The following is an 18,537-nucleotide window of genomic DNA, read 5'->3' as shown; positions in this document are numbered from 1 at the left end:
TCCTTTCTCCCTGTCGGGCAGGGAGCTCTGTGAATTGAATGAATCCATCTCCCTACAGAAAACAAGGCAGGCTCCCGGCAACGCCCTCCTCCCTGTGCCTGACCTCGCCTAGGCTGCACCGAGAACCCACCAGCCTCCTGAAGAATTATCCAAAGAGCAACTTTGTGTTGCTCCCGCGACCCTGTAGACCCTTCATCTCAGGGAGATGGTCCAGGGAAAGGCCAGCCAGCTGCCGCTCTGCCCTGTGGTCAAAAACCAAGTCCAAGTCCTGGTTCTTCGTATCTCTAACCAGAGTAATGGCCAACACGCTGGACGTGATGCACGCTGAAGCGGCCTCTGGGGCCTGAGTGAGAGTACGGGGCGAGGGTCCCCTTCCCTCCTTCCCCCGGAGCCCCCTCGGGGTCCTTCCCCGTGTGTCAGCTGGCTGGAGACAGGGGACAGGGAAGGGGCAGGGAGAGGAGAGGAGCCCTGCCCGTCAGGTGCTGTGGCCAGCTGGCCCTGTGCTTGGGGTTCCTACAGGATTGGCAGTGGACTCCCTCGGGCCTTTTGTGGGCCACTGGGGTGTGCCAGGCGGGCTCCTGTGGCTCTGTCTCCCTCCTCAGCCCCAGAAATCCAAGTCCCCCCCCCAAGTCCTCCTCCCTGGGCCGTGTGCCCCTCTCGGCTGCCCCTGAGAATCACAGAAGATCCCCAGGCCAGCTCGCTCCATGGGGCACACTCCCACTGCCTGAACAAGGGACACGGTGTGATATGGCCGTCACCAGGTGCAACCACCGTGCCACCTATGTGTGCACTTGGGGGACACACCCCAAGCTTTGGGAGGGTCCCACCTAAGTCCCTTTGGTTCCGGGGGGAGGGGCAGGTACCCGAAGGGCAGGCCGGACGCCCTCTCTGAGCCTCCCTGCCCCCATGGTCTCTGTCAGGCAGACCCCGGCCTCCAGCCCTGGAAACGTGTGGGCTGGGCTGGGGATCCGAAGAGCCCCTCTCTTTCGCGTGCGATGTCCACGGTGCTTGGTGCCACCGTGAGCCACAGGGCCAGGCCGCCCTGGACTATGTCTCTGACTCCGCTGCCCACCTTGTCCAGGGGCTGGTTCACAGCCTCAGCGCAGACAAACCCGGGCTCAAATCCCACTTCACCACTTAGGGCCTCTGTGGCTCCGGGCCTCTGAGACCCTCTGGAGTCTTCTGTCTGCAAAACGGGGCTGCCATGGTGGCCTCAAAGGATGGTTTAGTTGTGCCCAGCCAGTGCCCGTTTTCTAGATATTTTCTTCCCCTTCTGTCTTCGGCCATCTCCAGCCCCACTGGCCATGTGTGTTCCTGCTTTCAGTCCACCGATGGCCTCCAGGCCTCCAGGCCACCAGCGTGCCCCTCCCTCACGCCCCCAGACAGAATTAGCGCCCCCCCCCACCAGCCTTCTCACCCCTGTTGGGCTGGGGATGTTGCCCAGGCAGGGAGCCCCTCCAGGCCTCGGATGGGCCTGTGACCTAACTGGTACTCCTTAAATGTTCACTGGAGGTGCCCCACAAACGGCAGCTGAAAAGAATCTGTGGACACGGAAATGACTGTGACTCTGTCTGTAGCCCTGAGCTTTGACAGGGGGACACTTAACAGCCACCCGGAGCAGCCTGCATCGCAGAGGGGGCCTCTCAGAGGCTCGGTCCAGGGGAAGCTGGGCTGCCGCGGTCCAGGCTCTGGGGCACTAACACCCCAATCACAGCAAGAGGCATCGGAGGCAACGGGCTGCACCATCAGGCCAAGACCCAGGCGCCTTCTCGGCAGTGGCGGGTCTCCCTCCTCCTCAATTTTCCACCTGCTGTCCCCAGGTTGTCTGTCCTTCCTCGTGTCGACAGAGACTCGCCTCCCTCTTCGCTGCTGGAAAGTGCGATTTCTCCGAGGTCTGAGGCTCTCCTCTCCCAGCCGGGGCCGCCCACGGTCATGATCCTAACCCTCTGACCTTAAAAAATAACGAACTCTGGCAGAATGCAGAACAAGCCATCTCTTTTTATAGATTTCCCCCGAGTTGTAAAGATTGGCTTGACCACACTGGCACATTACATCATTTTCTAGAAGGATACCTCAAATGGGGAAACAATTTTTAAGACGATTGGATGAATGTCTTCCTTCCTGGACAAACAGGAAGGTGGCCCCATAGCCGGGACAGCGTGTCCAGCCTCGTCAGGCCTCCCAGACACACGGAGCAGAGATGCAGGAGGCCCCGGGGGGAGGGCCCTGGCGAGGTCGGGTTCCGACCTCCCGGCCCCCAGGAGGAAGCAGTGGCCTGGTGCCGTGGCCTGGAGAGCAGAACAGGACGATGTGGCTAAAAGAGTGGCTAAAAGAGACTCCTGAGCGGAGTCTGGGGGACTGGGTGGGAGGAGGCCGGGGGAAGAGGCCGGCGAGCCGGGCACAGGGGCCTCAGGGGTGGACACAGGGCGGGAATGGGCCGTGGTGGGAAGGGCGGGGGAACTCCAGCATGACCTCGCTAAGCAGGGCAAGGAGGCCCTCTGGCCCCTTGTCCTGAGCTGGGAGCCCGGGGATCATGCAATAATGACCCCTTCCTCTGCCGGCTGCACCCCCCTCCCGGCTGCCACATCTCAACCCTGAAACAGGGCCCCTTGGCTGTTGTGGTCATGGCCCCCCTGCTGTGGAGCCCAGAGGTGTATAGTGCCTGGGAACCCCTTCCGCTCCACCCCTCCCCCCCCACCCACACCCCACCCCGGGGGGGGAGAGCCCTGGGTGCCGGCTCTGGGACTCCTCTGAGTGTGAGCCTCATCAGAGTCACGAAGGACAGCAAAACCGATCTTCGGTGACATCCAGCCGATTCCCTGGGACTGTCACTGCCTTTAGTCCTTCGGAGGAAGGGGTATCTCTTTAGCTGCTCAACAAGAGGCTCAGCATATCAGTGTGGCCGGAGCTTGGAGGGATTGATGGGCGTGGAGGCTCTGTCCTGTCCCCGGGGGACCCAGCACAAGGCTCAGCGGAAGAGCCCGGAGAAGGGTCCAGCCTGGCCCCACACCGGCCCCGTACCGCAGGCAGGCAGCCCCGTGCGCCTCCCTTTCCCCAACAGCAAAATAAATCTGGCAGCCCTCTCGGAGCTTCTCGAATGCATGATCTTCTCCCGATGAACAACCCGGCTGGCGTGGTCTCGGCTGCTTGCTGCCGACCTCGGTTTAGAGCTGCCTGTTGTCCAGCTGCTGGGGAAGTCCAGGGCCTGAGGCACACGGAGACGGAGCGGGCTCGTGCGCCAAGGGCTGGGGTGGGAGACGGCCGCGGCTGATGTGGCCCGGAGTCTGGCTGCATGTCAGGAGCCTGCAGGTGGGGGGAGGCCCAGGCAGACTGGGGCAGTCGTGGGGGGCTTTCAGATGGCTTTCCTAGGAGCCTGTGATGCGGAGGGGTGGAGGGGGAGGAAGGAGGCGGCCCCCGCAGAACCGCCTTTGTAATGGTCGTCGGACATCCTGGTCATGGCTGCAACGGCTACTTGTGTCCATAGAAACGTTCAGATTCAGGGCAAGGTTTGTTTCCTCTGATGCCTGGCGTGCCTCCGCCTTCAGCCTGGGGAGAGCCGGGGCTCCCCTCTGTGCGTCTACTCCCGGAAAAGTTCTTCCTGCCAGGAAACGTTTCTTGATTTTGTCTCCTGCCTCCTTCCTCTTTACTCCTCATCCTTCGGAAGCTTTGGGTCTTTTCAAACCGGTGCTCTTTTCCAACGTGGCTTCTCTCTCGGCCTTCCAGTGGGGAGGTGGTTAGGAGTGTGGGGTCCGGAGTTGGGCTGCCTTGGGCAGGGCTGTGGCTCCGCTCCCTACCTGCTGAGAGACTGAAAGCCAGCAGGGTGACCTTCTTGACCGCCGGACTCTTCTTCTCTGTGAACTGGAGCTCTCACACACTTTGCCTTGGGTGTGTGGGGAGACGCAGGGCTGTACGTACAAGCACTTGGCTTTACTGTGCACAGTACTGCATGCAAGGCGGGAGTGTGAGCCAACACTCTTCAGGAGTGACAGAGCTCGGGAGGAAGAAGGGACGGAAGCGGCCTGCGGGGTAAGCCCCCTCTCTCTCCTTTTCCTCCCCTGCAGGAGGACAGTCGGTGACCCACGTTGGTGCCCCTATTGTGGTCTCTCTGGCCAACAAGTCCGTTTCCTTCAGCTGCAAAATCTCCCACACCCCTGAACTGAAGAACTTCACAGCTTGGTACTTCCATGTGGACCTCCAGAGCCAGAGGAGCTCTGAGAAGCGCATTACCTGCTCACCTGACCCGGTCAGAGAGAACCAGATGCACAGCGTGACGTGCCGGGTCACCCCCAAGCTGCCCGACGCGTCAGCCACCGGCACCTACTATTGCTCCTCGCATTGGTCCAACTTGATAAGAATCAGCAGCGGCGTCTTCATCCTGGTCAGAGGTGGGGCTCCCTTCGGGGCTCTCCCCCGGGCGGAGGGCCCAGAGATTTCACACCGCACGAGTTGAGCCCCGATCTAAAGCAGGGGGCGCCTCTTCTATCAGCTTTGGCAAAACAGAACAAGGTGTCCTCGGGGAGCCGCCCCCCCCAGCCGCTGCACGGGCGTCCCGACATCTACCCTGGTTCGGGAAGGGCAGAGGCCTGGGATGGAGCTGTGCTTCTGGCCACCCCCAGCAGGTGCCTGAGAGAGGTCACTGGGCCTCGGTGTCCTTCCGGCACAGTGTGGGGGGTGGGGTGGGCACAAGTAGGTCTCGTGCACGTGTGTGTTGGTGGCAGCCCGTGAGCGAGCGCTCAGCCTGCGTACATATTTCCGGGAAAGTTTCCTAGTTTCATCTCGTCCTCAAAGCAGCGGTGACTAGAGGCCATTACGAACAGCCTATCAGCAAAGCCATGAGTCTCTGATCTGCCTCTGTGTCTCCCACCAGTGGGGGCGGGGGCCAGGGGTGCCATGGAGCTGGGCTGGCCAGGATGTGGCTGTGGGCCTGGCCTTCACGGCAAAACCCTGCCCATCCAGGGCTTTCATGGGGATGAATGAGATCCTGCGTGTAAGGGCTGGTGTCTGGTGATAGGAAATGTTTGATAAATAACAGACCCTGATGTGCCTGGCACGTGCTTGGCACTCTGCAGTTTTCTGCCAGCCAGATGGAGGCGGGGAGGGAGGGAGGGAGGGATGGATAGAAGGATGGACTATGCCCTTCACCCACCCCTGGTGCGGGCCAGCCACCTGCTAGGCCTGGGACAAAGCTGGCCCCTCACCCTCACCGCACCCGCCCACATGAGCCTCCTTTCACCTGCGGGAAACAGGAGGCCCTGGGAGAGACCGTGACTTGCCTAGGGTCCTGCAAGCAGCAATCTGTGGCTCCAGTCACCCCGAGACAGGGGCACTCGAGAAACAAAAGATGCGGTCCTTGCCCTTAACCAGAATCAAGGCAGCAGGCACAGAAAGGGGCTTAGCCCTACGCGAGGGCCTTGGTAGAGGTCAGGGTTTGGGGGTTCCTTCGTGGGGGGCAGTGTGAGAGGAGTCCTGGGTAAAGGAGAACATAGGAATCGGGGGCCTGGGGGGCTGGCACAGTGGGGTTTGCCCTGGCCTTTCTCGGGTAACTAATCCTGAGCTTTCCTGCCCCCCTCCCAGACACAGGGTACCAAGAACCCCCACAAGGCTCCCAGAAGCTCCTGTTACTGTGTTTCACGGGCCTCCTGACTGCGCTGAGCATCTTGGTCACCGCTCTGCTCCTCTGGAAGAAGGTAGGGGACACACACACATAGCTCTTTCTCTACCCCGTTCCCTGTGGCTTCAGGGACACGGTGTCCCCATGGGCTGTGGCCTCTGGCACCGGGGGCCCCTCCCTTGCCAACTCATCACCACCAGGTCCCTTTCGATCTTGTTGCTCGAAACCACGGTTCTTCGGCCTTTTCCAGGTCGTGGGCCCTTCTGAGTCTCTGATGGAAGGCTCAGGCCCACATGCTTCCCGTTTCTAGCCCCCCCAGATTAGAAGCCCCTGTCCCCAGTTTTCTGGATCCCCAGATGCTCAGGAGGAAGGAAGAGCCACAGTGAGGCCAGGCATTGTCCCCTTTCCTCTGATCTGTGTCCCACCGTCACTCTGCGGGGGAGGTGTCCTCCCATTGCACAGCCCTGGGAAGTGAGACCCAGAGAGGGGGTGACCTTCCCCCGGTCACGCGGAAGGCGTGCGGCAGTCAGGGCTGGAGGGCAGGTGGATCGGGCGGTTTGGTCCAGCTCTGTGCCAGGCAGCAAGTGCCACGCAGACAGACACCAAGGCAAGCTTGTTCCTGTGGCTCCGCGCGTGCCCAGGTGTGGCAGGTGCTCGGTAACTGTCGGGCGAAAGAATAATGCATTACCCAGAGGGTGCCAGGTTCTGCCCGGCTCTGGGGTGCAAAGCAGGCTGGCAGTGCTCTGGGCTGCGGTTGGGACCCTCTGTTCTGACTCCTTGAATGCTTTAAGCAGAACAGCTCAGGCCACTGCTAGGCCCTCTAGGGACCGAGAGCTTCCCTGCTCCTCGCCAGCCTCGGGGGCCGAGCCTGGGGAGCAGCTCAGTCAGCTGAGGCGCTGAGTATGGGGAAAGGCCTCTGTGGCACCACGGGGGCTCCTTCAAGGGTCAAGAAAGGTTTAGTGGCTGCACCCAAAGTGCCGGTCCCCATCTACACCCAGGGAAGGCCCCCTCCCCTCTCAGACGGGGATTCACGTGTTGGTTCATTCAACACTTATTTATTGAGCACCTACTAAATTCCAGCAGTAGGCCCTGGGGCTACAGCAATGACTTAAATTCATCCACAAGAAAGCTCTGCCTTCGTCGAATTTGTATTCCAGCCGAGGGGAGACAGACTATAAACAAATACACAAATAAGTAGCATAACGGATGTGATCAGTGTTGGGGGAAAATATAGCAAAGCGAAGAGAGGAGTGAGTGTGGAACGAGGGAGTTTGCAGTTTTAAGTAAATAGTCAGGAGGGCCTCCCCACACCACGCCTGGGAGGGAGCGGGCCAGGCAGGCATCAGGAAGAGTGTGTCCCGCAGGGGAATAGCAGGTACGGGTGCTCTGAGGCAGGAGCTGCAGGGAGACCCACGTGGGTGGTATGGCCTGAGTGCAGGGAGGTGGGGGGGGGTGGATGGCGGGCCTGGGACTTGAACGTGGGCCTCAGTTTCCCATGATGCCTCAAGGCTGGAGACATAATCGCTCTTCCAGAAAAGGCTCCAAGGTGACAAAAAGAAGCCGACGCGGCTGCTTTATCTGCCGTAAGCTTCCGGAGGCTGCCTCTCCTGCCAGCTCTGAGCCAGAGCCTGGTGACCTCAGCGGCCCATCCAGTTCCTCTCCTGTCCTGTGATCCGCCTCGGGATGCCACGGGCATGGGCTGTGACCTTGGCATGACCTGTTCCTAATTTGGCTCGTCCTGCTGACAAGCTGCAGCAGTCCACTCTGCTCTGGCCGGGTGCGGGCTCTGCCTCTGTGGGCCCTTGCCCTCCACCTCCACCCCTGCCCCTGGCCTGGACACAGGGACAGCTCAGCTGAAGGCAGAAGACGGCGGGAAAGGCTTCTCTGGGCCTCCTGGGAATCCCAGGGTGAGGACAGAGACCCACCGGCCACCGGGCTCACTCTCCCTCCCTCAACCAACGTGTGCTGAGCTCCTACTGTGTGTCCGGCTTGGCCTGCGTCCTGCCTCACGGCTGCTCTCCCCATGATGGCGGCGGCCAGGACGGCTCTTGACTCGATTGTTCAGTGAGCAGCTACTGGAACCGGGGTGTGGACCCAGAAACTGTGCTTCAGGCAGGGGTGATGAAGGACCCGCCCTCCGGCTGCGGACCCCCCACGCCAGGCTCATGTGAGTGATCGCACAAGCGGCTCCAGCGGCCACAAAGCACAGCAGGTGGAGGGCAGAGCCGGGTCAGGGCGAGACCTTGACCCCGAGCCTCCGCTTCAGCCGCTGCTCGGCAAAAAGAGGATCGTAATGACTGGATCTCAGAGACCTGCAGGGCCAGGGAGACACCGGGCACAGAGTAGGTGCTCAGGAAAGTCTTGGTTGGGGGGGTGGCGTCAAACTCAGCCCCGGCTTGACTTCCGATCCCAGCCCCTCACCCCGCCGCTTGGCTCAGTAACTCCTACCTTCCCTGTCTCCTTCCAGGAATAGTTCTCGAATATCTAGTACATGCCAGGCACTGGGCTGAGTGCCAGACACAGTGGAAAGCATGACAGATGCAGTCCCTGCCCTCTAGTCAAGCTACAGCCCTCTCGGAGCCTCGGTTTTCCCCTCCAGAAACAGGGAGAAGGGTCTACTTTCCCCCTCCCCTGGCCAGGGTGGAGGAGACGGCATTTGCGAGGCCCCAGCGGGGGCCCGACCCCCAGGGGGGAGTGCAGCGCGTGGATACTTCTGTCTTCCCTCCGCGCGTGTATGGGAGGGAGAGCTAGTGCAAGAGCCTGGCCTTGAAGGAGAGAGAGCTCGGAAGACCGGAAGCCGCTGCCGGGTTCGTGTTGTGTCCCCAGAGCAGCCTGGGGCTGGATCCGAGCTTGGGATGCAGACCCTGTGGATGCCGCTCCGGAGGGGGACGGCCCCCAGTGGCCCATTAGCCCATCATAGGCCAGTGTGGTTTGAACTGAGTGCGGAAACCGAGCATGCAGGGGGGAGGTCGGGGCGGGGAGGAGAGGTGAGGTGGTCACCAGCCCGTGACCAGGCCAGGCAGTCGGCCGTGGGGGCCAAGAGGAGAGGTCCAGGGAGGAGGAGGCTTGGACGACCCCAGGAGCACAGGCAGCTGTGAATAAATGAATCGAGGCCGGGAGCTACTGGCCCAGAAAAGGCCAATGATTTCCTGGGACGGCTCCCACCCAGCTTGGGGATCAAGGTGGGCTTCCCGGAGTGGGCTGATCTGTCCTCAGCCCTTAAGGGCCTCTGACACAGCAGGTCTCCCTCCTCCACCGCAGTTTTTTTACCTGGGTTCTAGGATCCCTGGGCAGCCCTGGGCTGGTCACCCCCATCTAAACGTGGCGAGTCTCAGGCCCCTTCCTTGGCGCTTTCCCTGCTCTGTCTACACTCCCTGGTGATTGCTTTGCTCCTGAATTGACGTCTCTCACCCCTGACGCTCCCCAGGCTCCTCCCTGAGCTCCAGACCATGCCCACTGTGTGAGCCCCACAGCCGTCCACACCTCCTGTCCCTGACACCACTCTTTAGCATCCCAAGTCTGCCCTGTCTCTGCAAATGGCGCCATGCCCCCAGATGCTCAGACCAAAGGCTTAGAGGACAGGGACTTTGTCTCCCCCTTGTGGGGGGGGGTGCTGACACACACTAGGTGCTCGTGGGAGGAATGGCTTAGTCAGTAAGCACTGAGACCTGGAAGAGGAGTTGGAGGCGGCCAGGCTGTGAGGTAGGCAAGGCAACAGGACTTTCCCATTTTACAGAGGGGGAAGCTGAGGCTCTACAGGTTTCCTGACCTGCCTGTGGCCACAAGGATTGGTTTATTCATTTGAAAATCCCAAGTGGAATTGACTAACTAAGAGCAAGTGTTAGTGGTGGGGGACAAGGCACCCGGGTAGGCAAGGCTGTCTCCAAGGGACGCAGCATCCCCAGCCCCCCCGTAGCAAAATGCACCCATCTGGTTTTTCAAGGGGGGCACCCCCTGGGCCTCATCCTCCCACCACCCACCCCCCACCGCTCCTGAAGATCTCTTGCCTTGCTACCGCCCCCTGCCGCTCAACCCACCCCGGCAGAAGTGGAGAAGCCTTAGAAAATGCACATCTCACCAAATCTGCCGGCTTCGAGGCTGCGGACCCCGCCTCGTGTGGCGATGCCCTCGCCAGCCGCCTCCTCATCTGCTTTCATCTTTCACTTCCATCAGCTACTTTCTATCTGACAGTCCAGCCTCCGGCATGTCCCTGACGTGTGATATTCCTGCCCTCAGGCCCTTCTGTGCATTGTCCCCACGGCCGGTGACACTTTCTCAGTCTCTCCTGTCGTCAGGAGGCAGGGCAAGCCCTCAGACGCCGGCCCCAGCCGGCTCCTTCCCACAGCCCCACGGGGCACTTACCTCCCTGGTGGCCCCACTGCTCTCAGGAGAAGCACCTTGAGGACAGGCCTGGGTCTCGCTCCCCATGGGCCCAGAAGAGCCCCTGCCCATGAGCACACACCCAGCAGCCTTGGCGGGTCCAGCGAGGCGAGGGGCACCAGGCCCCCGGCTGATGTGAGGTGAGCCACGGCCTCTGACCATGACGGCCGGTGCAGGGGAGGGACACTAGATCTGAAGCAGGACATCTGGGTTCCGTACAAAGACAGTCACTGACTAGCCAGACATGCCTCAGTTTACCCCTCCGTAAAGTCTACTTCCTCTGGCTGTAAAGAGAATCAAGTGAGAACAAGAGCAATCTCGGGGCTTGTTTGCAAACTGCAAGGTGCCACACGGGTGCCCACGCCGTTCTAACCGTCTAGGAGACCCACACGTTCCAACAAAACAGAGAGGCGAAAACAGATACTGTCGGGTCAGCGCCTTGGTGAATCACGCAGAGCCGGGTTCAAACCCTACCCCTGCCCCTTCCGGCTCTGCGGCCTCAGGCAAGTCGCCTGCCATTTCTGAGCCTCCCGGTCCTCACGTGTGGAACGGAGGCGACACGGAGATTTGTTGTGTAGGTTTGCTGAGAAGCACACGAGATGGGGCGGGCGATGCGCTCAGAGCGAGCCCCACCGATATCGGTGAGGCCGCTTCTCCCAGGCGATGATTAGGCTGAGAGGGGGTCGTGCTGGCTTCTCCCGGACAGCTAAGGAGCTCTGGAGAGCTAATGCCGGGGAAACGGCTGGGGATGGGCAGCCGGCCTGTGCCCGCCGCCCACCTGTCTCCCTGCAGGCCCACCACCAGGGCCTCCCAGCAGCTGGTGTGAGCTTTCTGACACCTGCTTGCCAGTCCCCACACCTCCTGCTAGAAGAGCTCGGACACTTTCCACCGACCACACTGTGAGCTCCGCCCTGCGCATCCGGGCAGGTTCACCTCCCTCTAACCACGTTGGTTGTCTTTAAGTTCCTGGAGACCTCAGGGCCTTGGGACATGCCGTTCCCTCTGCCTGCCTCCCCTCCCTCTCTTGCCAACGTAGTTTCTCAGCGCTTGGGTTTACAGCACCCTTTCCACCCGGTGAGGTGCGTGTCGGCCAGAGGCTCTGTCCTGTCGGTCAGCACACGAACCAGGCTCTGGCAAAACTGTGAGTTCACCGTCTGTCTCCCCACTGCGTTCTTAGTTCCAGGAGCACAGAGACAGCGCCCACCTCTTCGGACCACCTGGCTAATGAGAGGTGGCTGACAAGCATGTGTTGCTTGGCCAAGGGCCACCTGGTGCCACCTGAATGCCAAGCGCTGGAGAAAGTGAGGCCCAGGAGGGGAAGTGGCATGTGTGAGACCTCAGAGCCAGTGAGGGGGCAGAGTGGGCCTGGACATCTGGTCCAGCTGGCACTTGCCCAGGACCACCCACGGCAGTCGGCTCCGTTGCCAGGGACCCTGTCACACTGGCGCTGTGCCTTGCACTGCCTGTCCCCCCGAGCCAGGCACGGTGTCCATGGGCAATGCCCCGCGAGGGCCTTGACCTTTCTGTAGGTGCAGGCAGATGAATGGCTTGATGTGGGTGCTGGAGGCATTTGCCCCGTTTCCTCGGAGAAGGAGGGTGGCAGGAGGCGCGAGCGATCAGTTTGTGAGCAGCCCCGTGACGATCTGCTATCTTCCCTGCGGGGTGGTGTGCGAGGAGGGAGCTGGGCCTCCCGGCCCTGACAGCCGTGATGCCCTTCTTCACAGAGACAGATGCGGGCTCCCCGGAAGGGCCTGGACCCCAGCACTGCCCACCGCCAGGAGCAGCCTCCGACCGAGTCCATCTACACGGTGAGTCTTGGGGCCTGCGCCCCCTCTGCCTCTCTCAGGCCTGACACAGGGTCTGGTTTGCTGGCTCGGTCACATACCAGCCATGTGACCTCTGGGCCCCTTGTTCGTGGTCTGTAAACTGGGGACAAGAATTCTAACCTGGCTGAATTTCCGTGGGGATGAGCGTCCGTGTGGCCCCCGGCCACTGGCAGGCATGTAGCTGTGAGGTGCCACCCGGCCCCCCCTCCCTGGCACGCCCCTCTCCTTCTGGGATGAAGACCAGCGAGGGCACAGGGTGGCGAGGGATGAAGAAAGTTCCTTCACCCGACCGGGTGATGCTGACCAGCTCACCAGCTCCTTCCTGTTTGTTTTTTTGTTTGTTTGTTTGTTTTGTTTTTAAATTTTTGACAGAGAGAGAAAGAGAGAGAGAGTGAGCTAGGGAAGGGCAGAGAGAGAGAGAGACACAGAATCCAAAGGAGGCTCCAGGCTCTGAGCTGTCAGCACAGAGCTTGATGCGGGGCTCAAACTCACGAACCGAAAGATCATGACCTGGGCCGAAGTCGGACACTTAACCGACTAAGCCACCCAGGCGCCCTTCCTTCCTGTTTTTATTGCACAAACAGCAGCACAGCAAACAACAAGAATCGCAGAAAGAGGAAAAGGTCAGGCACCATCACAAGCCCTTAACACATCATTGCTTTTCAATTTTTCACACCTCCTTTCCCCCACGCACACGCACTGTTTTGTATCCTTAGAATCAAGCAGAGACACGAGCTGGGCTGTTGTGTCATAAGCACTTCCTGTCGCTGGACCTGTCTTCGTCCTTACCAGAGGAGGCTCAGCCTGGCGATCCCGCTGGGTGTGAGCCCACCCACGGGTCCCTAGGCGGCCCCGCTCTGCCCAGCGGCTGGGAATGTGGCAGTCGTGCCTTTTTGGCTCTGTCTAGTTTAGTTCCACAGGCAGCGTGTGCTCACTGTAGAGAAAGTGAATCAATGCCTCCCCGTGTCTGCTGGGGGCTCAGCTCTGTGAGACGAGCGCTGCCAGGTCAGGATCTTGGCTTCACACCCGGGTGGTGCCAAGCCTTGCTGGGGACCTGCGGGTCTTCCCCAGGGAGTGTTCCAGGGTCGCCCCTGCACGGTTCTGCCCGGATCTGCTGTCGCTGGCCTGTTCCCACCACTCAGACACACATGAGACTCTCGGGTCTACACAGAGGGCATGCCAAGTACGGCCCTATTTCCTGAGGATGGGGACAGATGGGGACTAGGCAAAGGCGGTGTCCCTCCAGCACCAGCCGCTCCCAAGGGCAGCCCCCCACCCCGGGGAGTTTCCACCGGCCACTGCAGCCCACGTGGCCTCACACTTCCCCATGTTCTCTCTGCTCTCCTGACGGCTCGTGGTATTTTCCCTGCAAGAGATCCTGATGTCAGCTTTTGAATAAAAACATTTCTCTCTCTATCTCTCTACACACACATACACACACACACACACGATCTTTCTCTCTCTCTCCCTATATATGTGTGTGTGTGTGTGTGTGTGTGTGTGTGTATCTATGAAGCAAATAGCCATCATCCTAAGCCTACTTCCTTCCAGGATAAATACTAGTAACATCGACTTCTATACCTTCCAGTCTTTTTTCTATAAATACATACAAAAAGACCCATACACACACTCACGCGTACTTTTTTTTTTTTTTTTTGGAGTAGTACAGCTATTTTTGTTCATGTTGCAATATCTCATGAACATCTTTCCACATGAATAAATATCCTTCTATGAGAGTAGTTTTAATGGAAGAGACTAGCTTCTGCATGGAACGGCTTCTGCCTGTGCTTAGACTTCTCTGAGGCTCAGGCCGACTTCTCCAGACTGTGCAGAAGAGCCTCGACAGCCCCACAGGGTTAAAAGGTGGCTTCAAGAGATTTTAGGACAAGAAAGGAGATGGGAAGAAGGGAGGCCATAGACTTTGGTGGCTCTTGAGACTGGTCCCTACCAGCTGGGCAGAAAGGAATGACATTAACAACAGGAGTAATGGCCTCAGGAGTGCTTGTTGAGTGCCTACTATGTGCCAAGCACTTAGTGGGACTCTATACCTGTTAGGTCATCGAGCCTCATATTAGGGACTTCAGATACATGTGCTCGCCCCATTTCAATTTTATCTTCTAATTGTCTATTGTTAGTATGTAGAAATATGATTGGTTTTTGTATATTGACTCTCTATAGAGCGACCTTGTTGAATTCATTGATTAATTCTGGGTTTTTTTAATGTGTAGTTTTGAGAGAGAGAGCGTGAGCAGGGGAGGGGCAGAGAGAGAGGGGGGCAGAGGATCCACAGCGGGCTCTGTGATGCCGGGCTCCAACTCATGAACCGTGAGATCATGACTTGAGTGGAAGTGACTCAACTTGTGACTTGAGTGGATCATGACTCAACTGACTGGGCCACCCAGGTGCCTCTTATTTATTAATTCTAATAGGCCTCTGCAAATTCCTTTGGATTTTCCATGAAGCCATTCTATTTGTGTCATCTGCGAATAATGCAAGTCTCATTTCTTCTTTTCCAATCCTCATATTTAAAACATTTTTTTAAAAAATTTTATTTTAGATAGAGAGAGCACGAGTGGGGTAGAGGGGAAGAGGGAGAGAGAGAATCTTAAGCAGGCTCCTCGCTCAGTGCAGAGCCCAACACAGGTCTTGATCCTACGACCTGAGCTGAAATCAAGAGTCAGTTGCTCAACTGATTGAGCCACCCGGGTGCCCCCAATCCTCATACTTTTATTTCTTTTTTCTTCCTTTATCACACTGCCTCAGACCTCCAGTGTGATGGCGAGTAGAAATGGTGACAGCAGACATTCTTGTCTATTTCCCAATCTCTGGAAAAGGATTTTTGTACATTTCTCCTCTACTTTCTTTGGATGGATATTTAGATTATCAATTTTCCATCTTTTTTTCCTCCTTTTCTTTTTTTTTAATGTTTACTTATTTTTGAGAGAGCACGAGCAGGGGAGGGGCAGATAGATTGGGAGAGAGAGTCCTAAGCAGGCTTTGCCCAGTCAGCGCAGCACCCCACACAGGGCTCAGTCCCATGAATCGTGAGATCGTGACCCAAGCCAAAATCAAGAGTTGGACACTCAGCCGACTGAGCCACCCAGGCATCCCAATCTTTCTTCTTTTCTAATTTATGCATTAAAAGCTATGAACTTCCCTTTAATTATGGCTTTAGCTGTATCCCACACATTTCGATATGTCATATTTTCATTATCTTTCAGTTTAAACTTTCTGTTGAGATTTCTTCCTTGCCCCATGGGCTGTTTAAAAGTATTTTGCTTCATTTTCAAATGTTTAATTACTTTCTAGTCATGTTCCTTTTTTTATTTCTCGCTAATTCCACTGTGATCAGGGAGTATATTCTGTATGATTTTAATCCTTTGAAGTCTCTTGAAAGTTGCTTTATGGCTTAGCCTGTATTCTGTGTGCACTTGCAAAGAACTTGAATTGTGCATGGCTAAGAGTTCTACATGTGTTAATTAGGTCAGTCTGTTGATTATGCTGTTTAAAATATTCCATTTCCTTTCGATGTTTTTTTTTTTTTTGGTCTATCAGATGTTCAGAGAAGGGAGTTAAACCTGTCCATCTCATTGCAGATTTGTAGATTTCTCCTTTTAATTATGTCAAATCTTGCTTTTTATTCAAGATTTTTATTCATGTGGTAAAATACTCATGATATATTGTGACATAAAAAAAAGCTGTACCCCTCCAATTTGTTTTTTAAAAGTAATCTATTCAGGGGCATGGATTTGGAGTGGGTCAGATGACTGGGATTCAAAGCCTACTTCATTTGCTCACAGGTTTTGTTACTTCAACTTTCTGAGTCTTGGTTCCATAACCTGTATAATAGGGTTTAACAATAGAATATTTTTTAATGTTTTATTTATTTCTGAGAAAGACAGACAGCGTGAGCAGGGGAGGGTCAGAGAGTGAGGGAGATACAGAATCTGAAAGAAACAGCCTCCAGGCTCTTAGCTAGCTGTCAGCACAGAGCCCGACGCGGGGCTCAAACCCATGAACTGTGAGATCATGACTTGAGCCCAAGTCGGACGCTTAACTGACTGAGCCCCCCAGGCGCCCCTTCCATCTTGTGTTTCTTACATTGAGCCCTCTCCAGTGACCCTGCCCTTTCTCTACGACTCATAACAGAAATGTCAAAACTCTCTGTCTTCAGTTTCTCTCTCTCTTTTCCAACCCACTCAGTAGGGCTTTCTACCCAGGTATTCATCAAAATCTTCCTTCTCAAGGTCACCATCAGCCTCCGCATTGTTACATCCAAAGGTCATTGGATTAAATCCTGGTCCTCCTCTTCCTTAATGAATCAGCATCTGACACTATCAACCTCTCTTTCCTCCTTGACACACTTTCTTTACTTGCTTTCAGAACATTCTACGCCCTCCTGATGCCCCCTCCTCAGACTCACTGCCGGGCCTCCTTAGCTTCCTTCACTGGTTCTTCGTGGAACCTCGTGGAACCTGACTTCTAAATATCAGAGTCCAGTCCTGGGACCCTTTCTCTCTGATCTTCACCCCCATCTTCAACCCCTGGGTGACCTCACTCAGCCTCAAGGTTTGAAACCTTCTACCTTTGACAACTCACATTTCCATCTCCAGCCCAGACACCGCCTCTGAACACCAGAGTTACTGCCTGTGAGTCACAGGTTTCTCTCTCAGACCGGTCTCCCAGTCTTTAGCCGCTGAGGTGCCTCAACTCATGGTCCTCATTGTAGTGACTGCCTGCTCCATTCTTCTAGCCATCCAGGCCGAGCCCCAGGAGATGTCTTTCCCTTGTTGTCACTGCTCGTATCTGAGCCGTCAGCACATTGTGTTTCCTAGTGTGTCTGGAATCCCCCTCGCACCCCACCCAGTGTGAAAGCTGTGGGAGCCACCACCATTTCTTGCCTTGTGGTTGGTTTCTGATCAGCCGGCCTCTTTTATTACCCTTGTCCTTGGGCAGCAGCCAGAGCGATCGTGCTCAAGAGCAGATCACAAGTCCTCAGAGAAGCAGCCACAGAGCTGGCACGAACCTGAAATGGCCTTAGTAAGGGAACCACCTGTGGCAGAAAATGGGGAAGGCCAGGCGAGCCATCAGACCAACGCAGAGCTGGTCCTGAGGGAGGAAAGTGCGGAGGGCGGCAGAGAGGAAGCCACACAGTCTAGGGAAGGCTCAGCCAGGCCCGTGGGAGGGCCCACGTCATAGGAGTCTTCCGGCTCCCAGGGCGGGAGGCTCTGCGGCTGTGCGGGCATCCCCACGGTGCTCGGCCACCGGCTGGGAGGAGCCCCCAGGGCCTAGGGCCTCCATGTACCCATGATGATGGGTTCCAGAGCCCAGCAGCTAGGGCCCCTGGTCAGGACTGGTCCCTGGGCCTGGAGCTGTGGGAAGCACATTCTCACAACTGCCGCACTCAGAGTCGACGTCAGAGCCCTGACACGGCCTTCACGAGCTCTGCCCTCATGGCCTCCCCGTCCCCTCCCCCCCGCCCCCCAGCTCCAGTCACCTTTCTTCCTTGCTGTCTCCAAACACCAGGCGTTCCCTCACCGTGGGGCCTTGGTGTTGGCCATGCCCTCCATCCCGGGCTGTCCACAGGGCCGCTCCCTCCCTCCTCGGCTCCCTGCTCAGATGGCACGTTCCCCCGTGAGGTCTTTCCTGATCCCCCTTTTAGAATAAGCTCCCCACCCCCTCCGTGACCCAACCTCCCTACCTTTCTTCTCCGTGTCCCTCTGTGGTCCTGAGGGCCGCCTCTTACTTTTGTGCTTCGGTTTGTCTCACACAGTAGGTGCTTAGCAGTCAAGTGCCTTGTGGACAAGTGGGGCAAGGACAAGCCGTCCTCACCTTCCTGGGTTTCCACGGGGCCGGGTGCTGGGCACAGAGTGGGTGCCCCGAGTCACAGGTGGGGCATCTGCTTGCGGAGCACCTCCCCTCAGCTCTGCTCCGTCCTCAGCCTGGCCGGCTGCCCTCCGTCTTGCGCACCGCAGCGGGAGGAGCTCGCTAACACCCCACCGATGTGGCCGCTTCCCACTCAGAAGCCTCCAGGGCCCCCCCCCACCGTCAGCTCTATAGCCTGGCACCGGCAGCCTTCACCGAAGGGCTCTCCCAGCCCTACCTCCTCACACTCCTGTCCCCTCAGTGGGCCCTTCTCTTCAGACATGCCAGGACCTTGTACTTCTCCGCTGAGTGCCGCTCCTTTCCAAGGAACACCCCCAAATTGCCCCCAGCTGCCCTCAGAGTGCGGTGTGCAAGTCTATATGTGCAGGTGCCCACGAGCATGCAGCTCTGGGTCTCCCTGTTCACGGGGAGAGGTAGGTCTCGCAGGGGGACCAGTATCCAGAACCCTCACATTAGGTCCTAGCCCAGGGTAGCTGACTTCAGCTTTGGCTTCGGCCGACCTAGAGGAAGGCTTTGCCACTGACATCACCCTTCGGCACCAACGGCCTTTTGGGTCAGCACCGTTGCCCACAGAGCAGCAGGAGGCAAAGGCCTTGGAGGGTCTGGGTCCCAGACAAACAGCCCAAACCAGCCCAGCCCAGCCCAGCCCAGCCCCGTACAGCCCCAGCCCAGTCCAGCCCAGCCCCATACAGCCCCAGCCCAGCCCAGCCCAATACAGCCCGGTACAGCCCCAGCCCAGCCCAGCACAGTCCAGCCCAGCACATCCCAGTACAGCCCAGCCCAGCCCAGCCCAGCACAGCCCAGCTCAGTACAGCACAGCCCAGCCCCGTACAG

General features: G+C 57.8%; 1 protein-coding gene across 1 annotated transcript in view; it reads left to right on the top strand.

Annotated features, from left to right (window-relative positions):
- The window catches only part of NFAM1 (NFAT activating protein with ITAM motif 1), a 36,098-nt gene that overhangs the window by 10,551 nt on the left and 7,010 nt on the right, over positions 1 to 18,537 (top strand). The window contains 3 exon segments of the mRNA XM_039236426.1: positions 4,062 to 4,385; positions 5,575 to 5,687; positions 11,716 to 11,799. Coding sequence (XP_039092357.1) covers positions 4,062 to 4,385; positions 5,575 to 5,687; positions 11,716 to 11,799 — 521 coding nt within the window.

Source organism: Hyaena hyaena, unplaced genomic scaffold (assembly GCF_003009895.1).
Source record: "Hyaena hyaena isolate Hyena2069 unplaced genomic scaffold, ASM300989v1 scaffold_4, whole genome shotgun sequence".
Taxonomy (NCBI): Eukaryota; Metazoa; Chordata; class Mammalia; order Carnivora; family Hyaenidae; genus Hyaena; species Hyaena hyaena.
This window is presented reverse-complemented; position numbering and strand designations above follow the sequence as displayed.